This window comes from Ciona robusta, chromosome 4 (genome assembly GCF_009617815.1).
Source record: "Ciona robusta chromosome 4, ASM961781v2".
NCBI lineage: Eukaryota > Metazoa > Chordata > Ascidiacea > Phlebobranchia > Cionidae > Ciona > Ciona robusta.
Genome location: NC_143238.1, coordinates 6,306,581 through 6,323,237, shown reverse-complemented (window position 1 = coordinate 6,323,237; position 16,657 = coordinate 6,306,581). Strand labels below are relative to the sequence as shown.

The 16,657-nt window shown below is 33.1% G+C and overlaps 2 protein-coding genes and 1 long non-coding RNA gene across 3 annotated transcripts; 1 reads left to right on the top strand and 2 right to left on the bottom strand.

Moving 5' to 3' along the window:
* Positions 1 to 166: 166 nt before the first annotated feature.
* Positions 167 to 5,434, bottom strand: LOC149737122 (uncharacterized). The gene is made up of 10 exons (XM_089876320.1): positions 5,159 to 5,434; positions 4,640 to 4,797; positions 4,018 to 4,143; positions 3,548 to 3,664; positions 2,969 to 3,082; positions 2,345 to 2,431; positions 1,888 to 2,070; positions 1,083 to 1,208; positions 736 to 943; positions 167 to 355 (listed from the first exon to the last, which is right to left on the bottom strand). Exons 1-10 carry the CDS (start codon positions 5,247 to 5,249, stop codon positions 294 to 296), a joined length of 1,272 nt encoding a protein of 423 aa, XP_089732446.1. The 5' UTR covers positions 5,250 to 5,434; the 3' UTR covers positions 167 to 293.
* A 4,143-nt stretch (positions 5,435 to 9,577) lies between these two features.
* On the top strand, positions 9,578 to 15,905 carry LOC149737121 (uncharacterized). Its single transcript, XR_016384886.1, has 4 exons — positions 9,578 to 9,719; positions 10,857 to 11,028; positions 14,376 to 14,512; positions 15,223 to 15,905. It is a non-coding gene; the product is annotated as an uncharacterized LOC149737121 (long non-coding RNA).
* On the bottom strand, positions 9,737 to 16,624 carry LOC149737120 (kelch-like protein 12). Its single transcript, XM_089876314.1, has 13 exons — positions 16,484 to 16,624; positions 16,047 to 16,167; positions 15,040 to 15,193; positions 14,355 to 14,572; positions 13,832 to 13,981; positions 13,491 to 13,599; positions 13,184 to 13,272; positions 12,656 to 12,860; positions 12,168 to 12,326; positions 11,295 to 11,357; positions 10,827 to 10,946; positions 10,376 to 10,526; positions 9,737 to 10,016 (listed from the first exon to the last, which is right to left on the bottom strand). Exons 1-13 carry the CDS (start codon positions 16,543 to 16,545, stop codon positions 9,899 to 9,901), a joined length of 1,719 nt encoding a protein of 572 aa, XP_089732440.1. The 5' UTR covers positions 16,546 to 16,624; the 3' UTR covers positions 9,737 to 9,898.
* Positions 16,625 to 16,657: the final 33 nt, after the last annotated feature.

Sequence of the window (16,657 nt, the reverse complement as noted above, 5' to 3'; positions counted from 1 at the left end):
TTTCATGCCCGGATACAATCTCTTTCCCGAAACACATCGCAGCTGTGTGAATAACATTGATCGAACACGTGTTAACCTCGGCAACGACAATCACTATAACACCGGTGTCTTATTCATACACGCCCACTATTTTACTAAGGAACAAGTTATTATAAAGCATTAAGAGTTTCTTTTTCGTAAAAACTTTATTAAGAAATTGAAGCCTTTTTCTCACCAAGTCTCAAAGATGTCAACAACATCAAAGTTTCTTAACCCTGTATGTAATATGGTGATCGTCATTGTAACTTGCGTCATCATTTCAGTTTCACTCTCTTTCTTGACAAAGGGTCATCATCATCTACGTTTGGAGAATTTTCTGCAAATGTAGATATTATAATTAAGCTATAGGCGTAATAACAGGGGTGTCTGGGACGACATGTTACACCAACTTTTGAAAATGAATGTATGTAACTTACTTTATCTTGGCATGGTCGGAAAACGACAGCTGTTATAACATGCCACGTGTTCTGTTTCATAAACCTGCTGCCAGCTTACGAGTTACTAAGTATGTTACTTTGTGGGTGATTACATTACAGGGATTTTTTATGTGCAGCTAATAATTTGGACAACCCATTAGTGGCCACTGGGTTGGAGCAATTTGAGAGTAACATGGTGCATTACTTGCATCGTCACTAAAGGAGAACGTGCCAGGATTGGTCCTAGCCCAAGCATCATGTTACTATAGAAAAACCTCACCTTCATTGTCTGCTTTATTCAATTCCTGCTGGTTCTCCACTAAGTCAGTGGATGGATTTTGCTGGTTTGTATCAACTGTACTCTGTGTGGCTGGTGTGTTAGTTTGACCGCCTTGTACAAGATAGTCAGATTTTTCAACATTATTCAAGAACTGTGTTGTCTGTACATTATTGCTGTCCAAAACCACACCTTCGTTATTATGAAGCAACTGTAAAGTGTACAGAGTATTAGCCATTAGGGGGGTTCGTGAAATATATAGGATTAAAGGTTGGGTTTTATAGGATTAAAGGTTGGAATAAAATTATCAAACTAATGTTTTATATACCAGAAATGACTATATTACTAACTTGTATTAGTTTCTCTGCATCAATGCCTCCGTCTTCACCCTTTGGTGTTTTCACCAACAAATATCTTGTTTGTCCATCTCCCTCAACCATTTCAACAGTTGTCCATTCCTTACATGTATCTTCCATCTATGCAAGAAGGCATGCATGTAAGTAACTATCACAGGCGTTGTGGTAAAGTGGTAAGCATGCCTAGATCTAGCCCAGGATAAATAAAGTAAAACCAAAACGGTCACGACTTTTATCCAAAACGTTATTTCTGTTTCATTTTTAGAGTGTTGTAACAACTGTTGTTTTACTGTTACTACTTTTCGCTTTGTTAACTCTTCCATTCTACGTTTATCAGAAAATTAAAATTATATACCGGCGCCGTGGCGTAGTGGTTAGCGCGCCTGCCTGTAGCGCACAGGTAATGGGTTCAAGGCTCGTCGCTGCTACCATTGTGGGCGTATGTGTCCTTGGGCAAGACATTTAACGGCAATTGCTCCAACCCAGTGGTCACTAATGGGTTGTCCAAATTAACAGCAATATATAAAAAAAATCCCCCAAAAATAATTACCCACAAAGTAACATACATGGTAACTCGTAAGCTGGCACGAGGTGTTAAACCCGTGTTATAACGACTGTCGTTTTCCGGCCACGCGAGGATAAAGTAAGTTACATTCATTCATTCATTCAAAATGAATATATTTATATATAATATGTAATGAGCCAACATTAAAATTTTTACAGTTCCTAGTAGTTCAATACTTTACATAATACCCACATCACATGTATAAAACAAGACACAAGTGGAGAAAAAGTTCACCTGTGTTCCATCAGCAGTGTTAGATTTGTTATTTCCATTTACATCACTTGACTTAATAATAACTGTGGTTGGTTTGGTTGTTGTATCATTGGTGACTGGGTTAGAGTTAGGGGCCTGAGTTGGAGTGTTGAGGTAGTTTGGGTTCGAACCAACAGAGAGTAAAATCTCTGCCACAGTGGTGTCCTGGATGTGCAAGGTATTTTAGAAACTGCACTCAATACTATACAAGCAAGTTTGCCTGCTACTTCTGCTATGGGGCACAATGTAGATAACCTTTTAGCGGCTCATCTGGTATGAAAAAAACCTAGTGTACTTCCGACATTTCGTCTGCTATATGGCAATACCTTATAAGAGAATGTAACACAAGCAAAAACATTAGAGAAAAGATGAAAAAGGCAGGATAAACTGTAGAAGTCACTAAAAATTCAATAATAATATTCAAATAAGCAATTCTTACATTGGCATCCTTGCCAGCATTATACTGAGGTTCAGGTTGGCTTGTGTCGGTTGGGATTCCAAAATCATTGACAGCTTCAAGTACTTGCTGGTGGAGTGGGGGGGGGGGAATAATTAAAATATGGTAGGGTGGGAGAAGAACTTAGAAACCCGTATTTTAAACACTTTATTCTTCTTAACAGATGCAAGCACATATTATCCAAATATCCTGATCGTGTTTTAAACAATTAATAATGGTCTATGGGAGTTATAAGGATACAGTTTTATAAGTCTTTGAATATTCCTTGTTTACTATCAAAATCAGACGATAAATAGAACAAAAAGGTGTCCTATCTTCCCGACCCTACTATACATGTTGTGAGTGGCCGAACATTTTCATCTGATTCAAAAATTTTTGTATAAAATATAAAATACAAAAATTCTAAATCATCCGTCGCTGCTAACATTGTGGGGCCCTGTGTTCTTGGGCGAAACAGTTAACAGCAACTGTTTCAATCCAGTGGTCCCTGATGGGTTTTCTAAATTGTCATCCATAAAAAAACAAGCCATAAAAAAGTATGAATTGCATATTAAACTAAAGTAGTTGCGCTGGTATTCATATTATCATGCTTATGGTTAAACTTACTATGATAAAGTTACACATGCTGACCAAAACATCCACAAAGAATCCACGAGTTTGAAAGTTGTGAGTTGAAAGTAGTTCAGCTACTGGTGCAAGCTCCTTGAAGGTCTCTTGCATCTGTTAAGAAGAATAAGGTGTTTAAAATACGGGTTTCTAAACATTTTTGAACATCTATGCATACCATTTTAAAAGTGTCAAACATAACAACATTTAAAACCGGTTTCCCAAAACAGAACTTTAAATTGTTTTTTCTAAACATTTTAAAAGTATATAAATACAAAACCTTCTCTTTTGATTGAAACAGAGTGTTTAGTTAAAGCTTATATGGGACAGTTTATCATCTCTAACCCTTTTACGACCCTTACGACCCTTAATACCTTTTACGACCCTTACCGGTGCAAAAAAGTTAATTAAGTGCAAAAAAGTTAATTATTACTGTCTAGTTATCATACATTCTAATGCGTAGCAAATTTAAATTGAAACTAAAATTATTATTTGGATTTGGCTTAGGAATAATTATTAGCATAAGGCAGTATGTATTATTAGGCTATTATAAGTTTAATATATCACTAATGGTCTTACCTTACACAAAACTTCAATTGCATCTTTCAGTTTATGTCGTTGGGTTTCAAAGAATTGTTGAAGATTGTTGCGGATTTGTAAATCAATTGTGGTGGGGAACATTTCTGCTCGTATCATCTGGTTAATTCAAATTTTAAACACATAAGTATATCTGGGGCTAAGTGTTAACATGGTATTGGGTCAACGGGGCAACTTTAGTGTAAAAGTCCTATGGTGTCAGCATAGGACTTGTAGTCTTTATACAGATGGGGTGATTTGGCAACTTGTGACTTATATATTCCAGATCCCCTGTGCCCAATTATAAGACCTCGCTGATATCTAAGTTTTCTGTGGTAACTGGCCAACTCTGGTCTAAATGCCAGGCCCTTGATGTGCCTAGTCTTAACCATATAGAATAGAACCTAAGCTACGAACCAACATGCACTACTGTGCATAATTAAATATGATTTCATTTAATTTGTAAACTTTACCTTTAACTCTTCTCCAGTCATAGTAGCAAAGATGGTCTTGGCGCAATTATTTCGTTGCCGTTTAGTGTTGTAATGAGACATGACAACGTCATATCTATGGTCCTTGCCAAATAAACCTCCTACAAGCTAAAATAAATTGAAATATTTTGTTGGAGTGGTCAATGTACAAGTTGATTTGCACCCATCTCACAGTATGAAGGAATGTAACTTACTTTATCCTCGCGTTGCCAGAAAACGACAGTCGTTATCACACGGGTTTAACACCTCGTGCCAGCTTACAAGTTACAATGTATGTTACTTTGTGGGTGATTATTTATGGGGGAATTTTTTATTTTTTTATGTATGGCTGATAATTTGGACAACCCATTAGTGACCACTGGGTTGGAGCAATTGCCGTTAAGTGTCTTGCCCAAAGACACATACGCCCACGATGGTAGCAGCGTATTAACTCTTAACAGCAACATAGGTGGGCAACTAAAAAAAACACTTTTCGATATTCATTCATGATTAAATTAAATTTGGGTATATTATGTCATACACTTCGTGCCAGCTTCCGAATTACCTTGTATGTTACTTTTTATTTTTTGGATTTTTTAAAAATAGTAAGTAGTAAGTACCGTACCTTGGAAATACTTTCTTTATTGTTTTTTACACCAAGTTTTGTGGAAAGACCATCAGCACGCATACCCCGTAACACAATGTCTTCAAACATTTCATTTTGTTCAATGCACAACGATTGTGAAGTGTAATTCCTTGCGCCTTTGACCTCTAGTTTGCTTCCTATTTTGCACATGCTAATTAGTTATCACCTTTTAGGTTATTTAAAACATCTTTAGTAAAATACCCAATTTGCTACAAACTACTTACATTCAGTATTTTTTTTGGGGGGGGGGTTATATGCGGTTTTACCTAAAATTTGTGGTGGTAGTGAGAATTATTCTTTACAGTATTTCTTAAGCTAACCACTAACCCCTAACTATCAAGTTGTATAACCACTAACCTCCAACTACTAACCCCTATCAATCAGTTCGGATTTTCTACTACTGCCAAATTTGCTTTTTACACACATATAAAATTATATGATAAGGTTGAAGTTGGGTAATCACGGTAACTGTAGAATGGAATCAACGTTAAACATTACCTGAAGCATCAAGCCTCGTCCCTCTCGGCATTTGACTTGCAAATTTTTGCTGCGAGCAATTCCATCTTTTAGCTTCGTCTTTTCCCTCCATATTATTTTATATTCAGATTATTGCAATCAAAGAGTAGTGCAATGAATAACAAAGTCTTAATATTTATATATGGCGACGAATTTTTAAACTGAACTGCGCTGGTAAACTACTTGCTAACTCATTCAGTAAACGAATTGAATTTTTAGACCAAGGTGATCCTAGAATACAGATATTCTAGCGGCCATTTTCGATACCTTCTACTGGTGCCACAAACCTAAAATTTGGACACTGTACTAACTAGACCCCAGCGGTACCGATTCTGAAATCAAAAATTTAAAATTCGAAAAAATATTAATTATAAATATTAATATTCGTCATAAAAACATATTTATAAATTTTTCGCACGCACCAGCTTTGAATGTGTTGTAGCGCTACTTAATAGCTACAAAATAAAACATTTTTTTCTTCAAAAAAATGGGGGCTTGGGTATGAAATATTAAAAAGTAGGATCATAACTTGAACCATATAAATATTAAATTTTCAATTTTTTTTGCAAAAATATAACTTACGCATACATCTATGTTGGTCACTAACATACCATTCCCATTAAAAAAATAATTAATTTTAATTTTTTTTTAATTATGAATATTAATATTCGTCATAAAAACATATTTATAGAATTTTCGCACGCACCAGCTTGGAATATGTTATAGCGCTACGTAATAGCTACAAAATGAAACATTAATTTTTTCAAAAAAATGGGGGCTTGGGTTCAGAATACAGACAAGTATGAGTCAAATATCTCAAATCATATGAATATTAAATTTTCTAAAAATATTCGCGAAAATATAACTCACGCATACATCTGTGTAGGTCACTAACATATTTTTCCCATTAAAAAAATAATTAATTTTATTTTTTTTTTAATTATGAATATTAATATTCGTCATAAAAACATATTTATAAATTTTTCGCACGCACCAGCTTTGAATGTGTTGTAGCGCTACTTAATAGCTACAAAATAAAACATTTTTTTCTTCAAAAAAATGGGGGCTTGGGTATGAAATATTAAAAAGTAGGATCATAACTTGAACCATATAAATATTAAATTTTCAATTTTTTTTGCAAAAATATAACTTACGCATACATCTATGTTGGTCACTAACATACCATTCCCATTAAAAAAATAATTAATTTTAATTTTTTTTTAATTATGAATATTAATATTCGTCATAAAAACATATTTATAGAATTTTCGCACGCACCAGCTTGGAATATGTTATAGCGCTACTTAATACCTACAAAATGAAACATTAATTTTTTCAAAAAAATGGGGGCTTGGGTTCAGAATACAGACAAGTATGAGTCAAATATCTCAAATCATATGAATATTAAATTTTCTAAAAATATTCGCGAAAATATAACTCACGCATACATCTGTGTAGGTCACTAACATATTTTTCCCATTAAAAAAATAATTAATTTTATTTTTTTTTTAATTATGAATATTAATATTCGTCATAAAAACATATTTATAGAATTTTCGCACGCACCAGCTTGGAATATGTTATAGCGCTACGTAATAGCTACAAAATGAAACATTAATTTTTTCAAAAAAATGGGGGCTTGCGTTCAGAATACAGACAAGTATGAGTCAAATATCTCAAATCATATGAATATTAAATTTTCTAAAAATATTCGCGAAAATATAACTCACGCATACATCTGTGTAGGTCACTAACATATTTTTCCCATTAAAAAAATAATTAATTTTAATTTTTTTTTAATTATGAATATTAATATTCGTCATAAAAACATATTTATAGAATTTTCGCACGAACCAGCTTCGAATATGTTATAGCGCTACGTATTAGCTACAAAATGAAACTTTCATTTCTTCAAAAAAATGCGGGCTTGGGTTCAGAATACAGACAAGTATGAGTCATAACTATAATTCCTTGTTCATATATTTTATTTGCACGAACGCTAAAATTATACGCGCATAAATCGACGTACATGTCATTCACAAAAATAAATAAATGCGGAAAAGTTTATGTACTGCACCACGGTTCTTTTTATACAAGTTTTATTCACCAAAACACCCAAAGATTTTTCAATATGGCTATTAACATACGTCATAAAAGCATAGTAATACCATCTTGTTTCAAATTAAAATCGGAAATCTAATAGTTCCACTAAATAACTAAAAAGTAAAACATTAATTTCCTTAACTTGGTGCGGGGATGGGTGTCAAATATTGTGAAGAATATTTGTATAACTTATGTCACTTTACCGTTTATTGACTTTTTTTTATTCAAACTTAAAAAACAAAAGTTGTTTTTGTAACTAAACATTTGTTTTGCAATAACATGTTGTTGTTGTTGTTGTTCTAAGTGCAAGACTTGGCTCCATTTTGACTGCGTCGCTGAGGAAATACCTAGTGAGGCTAAACGTATCGGCGTTAAATGGTTTTGTATCAATTGTTCTGAATAATTTGTTTACTGCCTAACTATGTGTTTTCAGTTATATTCTTCAGGTATCCGACGATGATCAACGAACACACAACGAGGAGATCACTAAATCTTTGGTCACTATTCCTCACATTTTACTCTTCTATTAATTCTGCATCGTACTTCTATTAATTCTGCATCGTATTAAAAGATAAACCCAAATCTTAGAGGCTTCAAGAACAAAAAACCTTTTGTATTAATTGAAACAAATAAATTAAATTCTCGATGTTTCTATACTTACGTACGGATAGGATAAAGTAAATGGTGCGGCAGTCGAAGACTTTATTTAAATGCAAAGCATCACATTTGAATGTACGTATTTACTGTTTATTATATTATTTTTTATTATATGTATAATTTTGCGTTCGTGCAAATAAAATATATGAACAAGGAATTATAGTTATGACTCATACTTGTCTGTATTCTGAACCCAAGCCCGCATTTTTTTGAAGAAATGAAAGTTTCATTTTGTAGCTAATACGTAGCGCTATAACCTATTCGAAGCTGGTTTGTGCGAAAATTTTATAAATATGTTTTTATGACGAATATTAATATTCATAATTAAAAAATAAATAAAATTAATTATTTTTTTAATGGGAATGATATGTTAGTGACCTACATAGATATGTGCGTAAGTTATATTTTCGCAAAAAAATCGAAAATTTGATATTTATATGATTTGAGTTATGACCATACTTGTTTGTATTCTGAACCCAAGCCCCCATTTTTTTGAAGAAATTAATGTTTCATTTTGTAGCTAATACGTAGCGCTATAACATATTTAAAGCTGGTGCGTGCGAAAATTCTATAAATATGTTTTTATGACGAATATTAATATTCATAATTAAAAAAAAATTACAATTAATTATTTTTTTAATGGGAATGGTATGTTAGTGACCAACATTGATGTATGCGTAAGTTATATTTTCGCAAAAAAAATCGAAAATTTAATATTTATATGATTTGAGTTATGACCATACTTGTTTGTATTCTGAACCCAAGCCCCCATTTTCTTGAAGAAAAAAATGTTTTATTTTGTAGCTAATACGTAGCGCTATAACATATTCCAAGATGGTGCGTGCGAAAATTCTATAAATATGTTTTTATGACGAATATTAATATTCATAATTTAAAAAAAATTAAAATTAATTATTTTTTTAATGGGAAAAATATGTTAGTGACCTACACAGATGTATGCGTGAGTTATATTTTCGTGAATATTTTTAGAAAATTTAATATTCATATGATTTGAGATATTTGACTCATACTTGTCTGTATTCTGAACCCAAGCCCCCATTTTTTTGAAAAAATTAATGTTTCATTTTGTAGCTATTACGTAGCGCTATAACATATTCCAAGCTGGTGCGTGCGAAAATTCTATAAATATGTTTTTATGACGAATATTAATATTCATAATTAAAAAAAATTAAAATTAATTATTTTTTTAATGGGAATGGTATGTTAGTGACCAACATAGATGTATGCGTAAGTTATATTTTTGCAAAAAAAATTGAAAATTTAATATTTATATGGTTCAAGTTATGGTCATACTTTTTAATATTTCATACCCAAGCCCCCATTTTTTTGAAGAAAAAAATGTTTCATTTTGTAGGTATTAAGTAGCGCTACAACATATTCAAAGCTGGTGCGTGCGAAAAATTTATAAATATGTTTTTATGGCGAATTTTAATATTCATAATTAATATTTTTTCGAACTTTAAATTTTTGATTTCAGAATCGGTACCGCTGGGGTCTAGTTAGTACAGTGTCCAAATTTTAGGTTAGTGGCACCAGTAGAAGGTATCGAAAATGGCCGCTAGAATATCTGTATTCTAGGATCACCTTGGTAATTTTTAGGCAGGGGAATCCCACTATGCAATACTAAAAGACTATAGAAATTCTTAGCAAGATAATTTATATTTCCCTGCGCAAAAATGACCTAAGACGTTTTTCTGCATAGCTATAACAAGTGACATAGCCTACATCCACACAAGCATCTTTAAAAACCACTGAATTTCAAGTAAGTAACCACTACTCTTCAGAATAAATATATTTTATTTGGCAGATTAAAAATAAATTTAAAGGCACCATTGCCCAAAAACATAATTTCACTTGTCACAAAAACTCAAACCTTCTTTAACAACGATACTTTCATGTCATAATAAATAATCATATTTTTGTAAATAAATAAATATGCATTTAACTTGGCACCAACATAATATGCCCTATTCCATGGAACAACTTTTTTCCAACCTCTCGTATGGTCATCCATCTATCATTCAAAGCATCATATATTGTCAACTGACCAGGGCTTGAACTGAAAACAATATAGATTTCAACTTATAAAAATAAATTAAGCAAATACTTATTAAGTGACTATTAGTCTATTAATGCAATGGAATATTGCCTTTACTGAGAAAAATATGCTCTATGTTTTGGGTATATACCACACTACAGCATGCAGAAATCATTTTTGTTCAACGTTTTGACAAAAACCTGCTCAAAACAAAACATAATTTGTGGTCACTGGTCATGTCATTTTGCAAACCAGATTTTGTGTGCATTAGTAGAGCCCAAATCCCTATCAAAGCCCCTTTACAATTTTGTTACAGAAATGAACTGTCACGGTTATTAAAATATATGTACCACACCTGCAATTTATCACATATTTTATACCTGCAATAAATTACAATGTGATCCCCAACACAACAAATTGATGCTCTACCAAACTGGCGAGGCACTTTACTTGTGAACAATGTCCACACTCCACTTTCTATCTTCATACATTCACATGAGTTCAGTTCAGTCTTATCGTCCCCAATTCCGCCTATACAAAAACATTGGCTGTAACAAATTATATTTTATATGGGTGAGGTCTTTGTCGAGGACCCTAGATATTTAGGCCAGATTACCAACTGCTCAGCAAGAAAAACAAATGAAAAAGTTGTATTTCTGGTCATTACAAGAATTTTATTGAACCATTGTTTTTGTCTGCGATCTGTTTATGTTTAAAATAAAAATGACCACAGTATTTTTAACCTATTTTAGTGGATTATACTATATTCTCATAAACTGGATGTATTAAATAATTCAAATCTTTCATAGCACCATATGAAAGATATCTTACCACAAACAAATATTTTATCATCCCATACAGCAGCCCCAAATGAAGCCCTTGATTGCACCATATGATTGCCAAGATGCATAACTTTCCTGGTTTTCTTGTATATTTCAACATCAGAGCAGGCTACAACAAAAAGAAGTACCAGTAGAAAAAGATGCCAAATTTTCAATTAAGTCTAATGGGCTATCCACCATAAATAAATCAGGTAAAACTTATTATTGAGTATTCATACAAATAGATATATATATAGGTTACAATTTACCTAAAAACATCAATGTTGACTCCTATATTGCTTCTATAATTAATTGTGTACACATATATACTAGCAATGCCACCACTTTTTAAAGAACTGTCTCTACTAATCTCTATTAAAAAATGGTGTAAAAACGCCCAATACAAAATATACAGTAACTGGAAAACCTACTACACTAAATGCATATTCAGCAACATAATGTATATTTCAAGACATACCTTTGCTTTGGTTTAATGTCGTTCCTTCTACTTGTTTAAAACCACCCAATATGTAAGCAGTGTCTGCATTATAAAAACTGTCGGTTTATACTGAGACACAAATGTATAAATTAAGCATTAATAGCATGAAAATTAGGGTCTTCAATAAAAGCTTTTCATTTTATCCTTTATTTTTTCAATAAATGAATGTAATTTATTTATCCTCGGGTTGGAAGCAACTAGAGTCGTTATAACACAAGTGTTCTCTTACGAGTTCCCACTTACGAAACTTTGTGTCTTTTACTGGTTAAATTTGTACTTTGGTTACTGTTTTGTAGACTTATGACATGTAATACTTTAAAAAGGACTTTATAATACACATACAATGTGTTAGAGTAGAACATGGTTGAGATAATGAAAGCACTCACTTATTTACTGAATGCCAAAACCCTTGGGTTTAATTTATCAGTTAGACCGATTCACACACATTCAGTCACATGAAAGCATATTTGGTTGCTATAATGTTAAGTAGAGACTGCTTTAACTCTCATGGGAGTCTGTCTTTATGACTGAGTGATCATAGTTGTATACAGGATACACACATCTGTGCTTTGGCATTTCAAGTGTAACGGCTGGAACCCTCTGTTGAATTTGGTCAATTATCAATGGCAGGATATTTAAAGCAAACAGCCACGCACCAATTTTACAAATTAATTGTTTCCTCCACTTAAATACCTTTACCAAAACTTGTTTTTATTTCTTTTATTCTATCCAAAAAAAGTGAAATTTTCATTAAATGCAAAAACTGAAAATACACTAAATTTTTATACCAGATAAGCCGCTAAAATATTAGTCACCATATGCCTGGTAGCAAAAGTAACAGAATATTCTTACCTTTATAAGACACAGCCACAGCATTGGTGCGAAATATAATGGCAACGTTGGCATAGGTCCATGTATTGAGTGAAGGTGTGAACATAGATATGTAGTTGGCAAAGAAAACTCTGTTGCCGTGTTGTTTGTAACGTACACCGCCAAACACAAATAAGTCTCCTGGGAATTAAAAACTTTTAGTTGGTTTTAAACTTTTGACCTAGCAACTAAATCCAGGAACTCGTTAATCCATTCATCCACGTCTCTAATTAAAAAACAAACTATTTAGACCTAACACCATTTTTATCTAAATACAATAACCATGTTACTTATTTATCCTCACATGGTGGGTAAAGACAACTGTTATAACACAGGTGTTTTGTTCCATATATGTGCCACTTTATGAGTTACTACATATGTTGGTGATATGAAACACATGGTATACAAATGTTTCTACTAAGTGCTTAAAATCTGTATCCATTAAATTAGTTGTACAATCCACAAATCACCTTCAATAAAAGTGGCAGCAGATCCTGCAAGATAACATTGTGCTGGCGCCATGTCTTTCCAGCTACGACCGTCGAAGTGTTTTCCTGAAGTAGTTGGGTAAGAGCAGTTGTTGCTGTTTAGGTTTGGACGATCAAAGCCACCAAAACTACACAAGTGCCCGTCCTGTACACCCACCACCACATCTGTACCACCCCTGCCTAATAACTGTTAAAACAACTGCAATTTAAATTTAAGTGTGTTACTTATGTAAGGTATATAAAAAATTTAGGATCCTGGTGCTACAAAAATGTAGCGGAAAAAATCAAGTCGAATCATTCGGTTTGACTTAATTGATTTTGGTCTGTTACATTTTGTAGCACCTGATCCAAAGATCCTTTCTGTATTTTATTATCAGTTTAGCAACAGAGCTTTTAGGAACAATATGCCCAGTGTGCCATTTTGCCAAACAGCAACAGAGGTAAAGTGCTTCCAAGTACACTTTCATAATATGATGAACATATGCTTCCCACATACTAATATACACTAACCTTCATTGAAGACCATTTACATTCATCATCAGCCATTTCCACTTTGCCCATCAACTCAGTACTGGACGGGACAAAAACAATGTTTCCAGCTACAAAGATGAAGAGGAAAGACTTTAATAAAAGATTATAACTTAGTTAAACTTATATTTTGTTTATAAACTTCAGGCTCGTTTACAAGTTTTTAGTCTTTTTTCTGTTCAGACAGACTAGTGTTCGAACATGGTAACTTTTGGTTACTATGATGAAACCTAACATCCTAATCACAGTTGCCGTCAGTTGAAAAATAGGCGAAGACATTTCTACATACTTGGTAAAGTTCCTCTGTATTTCTGAGCAATGAAAGGAGATGGATCAACATGGAAATATAAAGCAGAATCTATTGCATCTCTGCATACTGAAGAAACTCTCACAAGTTCCTATGAAACAAACATTTCAAGAAGGTTAGGACAAAGAACAAAAGGAGGGGAAATTTTAATAATTAATAAACAGAAAAGCATCAGTTGTTAAAACACGCAATGAATAAAAAGTGTGGTAAAGAGTATGAAATAAAAATTTTAATTACTTGACCAGGACCTCCCCCACAAAGAATAGATAGGCTGTGGGCTGTGGTTATAAAACGTGGCTGTTGCACCCAAGAAAACAACTAACTTGGTTCAAAATTTCCTTAAAGATATATTCCGCATCCAGTAATTGCAAGCGAACGTGCTGAAACATTCTTTGGAAGGAATCTGTTCGTGCGTCAAGATCATACTCTGTCCATCGCATTAATGACTCGAACACAACTGTCTCAGATTCCACCTGAAGTTTAATTAAACCCAAGAATAATTATCACCAAGTATATGGTTGTCTAACTTGTCAGCCATTCATTAAAATGTTTTTTAAATCGTAAAAAAAACACTAAATAAGTTTGATACGTGATAACTCATAGGCGGTATGAGATATATAAAACAGAACACTTGTGTTATAACAACTGTCGTTGCATCATTAAATGGGCTAAATTAGTTACATTCATTCTTCCTATTTAGTCTTATTGCTGTTGGGATTCATGTTAAGTTTGTTTTAATATTTAAACTGAATTGTTTTAAAATAAAGACAGTTCCGTCATATATATAGAATGTTACGTTTGTATTAAAACTGACAAAAAAACATATTTCTTTGCTTTTAAACTCACAATCAAATCTTCCGATTTCAGAATTTTTTCAAAGTCCTCAAGTTTTATCTCACAGAAGTTGTCTTGCACACAAACGGTATCAAAATTTTCCAGGCAACATTCTTCTGCCTTCTTCATGAGATTTTCCAACGAATAAAGTCGACCAAGGTTGTGGAAATGTAAGCAGTTCTCACCAGATATTTCATCAAATAAATATCCAATTATAAGATTGAGAAGATCTGAGGAAAATAAAATACCCGTTTTATTTTCAAATTTCATTATGGCTGTAAGGATCCATTAGTATCTGTTTTTTTTTAAATTTACTTTAAAAAAATTTAAACTATATTATGCAATATAAATTATAAATTATTCAAATTAGGTTGTGGAAAATGAATACCTGTTTTATTTGAAATTTTCATTACGCTTCTAGCTTAAGTTTTGTCAATTTCATTATTGTATGGTTATGGCTTGGATTTTTTTTTTAGTTTTTTTCTATATCTGCCAACAACATGAATAAAGGAATGTAACTGTTTACCCTTGCATGACAGAGCAATGACAGCCACATTCATAAAAATGCATTGAACAGTTTATGCAATGTAATCCATGGGACCCATTAAACCCTAGAGGTTAAATAAATGAAAATGTACTGAAAAGTTTTAAAATTTAATATGCCATTAATTCCAAACTTATTAAACAAAATTCACACCTTGTATTTGCATAAGAGAAGCAGTGTGTAAAACTGCTTGTACATTTTCCACAGACAACTCAATCGTATCGGTGTAAATAAAGTCAAGAACTTGTGCCATTGCTCTCTTGTTGATTCCTTTTATTTCAATGATTTTCTTAAACTGCTCGGACATCTGAGAATAAAAATAACATTATTGTTTAGGACTTCTATTGCATGCCTCGCTTTAGGACCTCAACTTTACAGAATAGAACATCTATTTTCATACTTTTCATACAGGTATGTGATTGACTTTCATTTTTTCTATATGACTAACAGTTTAGGGAACCCCTTAGATTAGTAAAAGAATATATCAATTTATCAAACAGTTTGATTTGACTTTTCCATTTCGGATCCAAAGATTATATACACTTGGTATTTTTTAGATTTTTGTATGGTTGCTAACAAGACATTAGTGACCATTAGGTTGGAGCAATTGCCCTTAAATGTTTTGCCCAACATTGAATACAGTTACTGCTCATATTGTAGTGATCGACGTGTGAAAGCGGGCGATAATAATGTTATCGTTGTAATTCCATGTTTAACGATGTGGTATGTTTACTGGTTTAATGATATTGTGTGAGTCCACGTACCGATATTGCCTGACAACGGAAACTGTGTGGACTATGCCCAATGGTGAACTATGCTCAATACCCAGACATTGTATCTGTATTTGCGTTATGTGTGACTGGCGGTAAGCCTGGAGGCTGACGTGTTCCCTTCTTCTCACAACTCTCGTCTGTATAAAAGATGGGTGCGCCATGTTTCGGGACGCCTTGAGCCATAAATTCTGCTATCGTTATCGTTACGTCACTGTCAAGTTACTAATAAAGGAGTTATTAAGTGTTGATCTAGGTGGGTCTGGTCCTATCGTACTCCTCTTCGCGCGTACTAGATGCTGTACCTCGTTTAATCACAGATCAATTGGAACCAGATCATGCCAGATGAGTTTACATTATGCCTGGTAGCAAAAGTGAGGGCTAAAATACCTTTGTTGAAAACATCTTGTTAAAATATTCGCTGCTGGCAGATAAGACACATCGGTGGGCGGGAAATTCTTGTCTTTCCACTAATATTGTGACATCACAGTGAAGCTTATTGCCTCTCTGCCTGGAATAATATTCCAAGTTGTAATTTTTTTACATGACTAAAAAAGGAATACCTGTTTACGCATCAGGTTAAAACCTTGTGTAAACGTCTTGAATTTTGGGGTAATATGGGATACCGCTAGCACATATTATTCTGTATTTCTTAGCCAGGTTTTAACAGTTAACACCGAGTAGTTAGAGTACAGTAAAATTCTGTAGATATTCTTTACTTAAGCCGATAAAAGAGAATAAAAACATGGTCTATCTTAGTCTATCTTATCTTACCCCAAGCTATTATACTACTTATTTAAACAAATTAGAACAATACTCCAACTTACATGTGTAGTGCTTGCATGGTGTTGTTGCAATGGTCGTAAACTCTTAACTTACTCACAGACATATTTTATATATAAGCTTAACTTTCTTCAACTACTACATTGAATATGAATGTTAAAACGCCACAAGATAAACTGGTATCGTATCCGATTGCGACATGTCTGCACTGTGTCAAA

Bases quoted from the DNA above. Each gene is read 5' to 3' on its own strand.
- LOC149737122 (XM_089876320.1), bottom strand. From the start codon at position 5,249: ATGGAGGGAAAAGACGAAGCTAAAAGATGGAATTGCTCGCAGCAAAAA. The intron at 4,798-5,158 runs GTAATGTTTAAC...TGTGCAAAATAG, and splicing joins GACGAGGCTTGATGCTTCAG to GAAGCAAACTAGAGGTCAAA. The intron at 356-735 runs GTGAGGTTTTTC...CTACATTTGCAG, and splicing joins GAATAAAGCAGACAATGAAG to AAAATTCTCCAAACGTAGAT.
- LOC149737120 (XM_089876314.1), bottom strand. From the start codon at position 16,545: ATGTCTGTGAGTAAGTTAAGAGTTTACGACCATTGCAACAACACCATG. The intron at 13,273-13,490 runs GTATGTAGAAAT...TCATCTTTGTAG, and splicing joins ATACAGAGGAACTTTACCAA to CTGGAAACATTGTTTTTGTC. The intron at 12,327-12,655 runs GTGATTTGTGGA...TTTAATTCCCAG, and splicing joins TGCTGCCACTTTTATTGAAG to GAGACTTATTTGTGTTTGGC.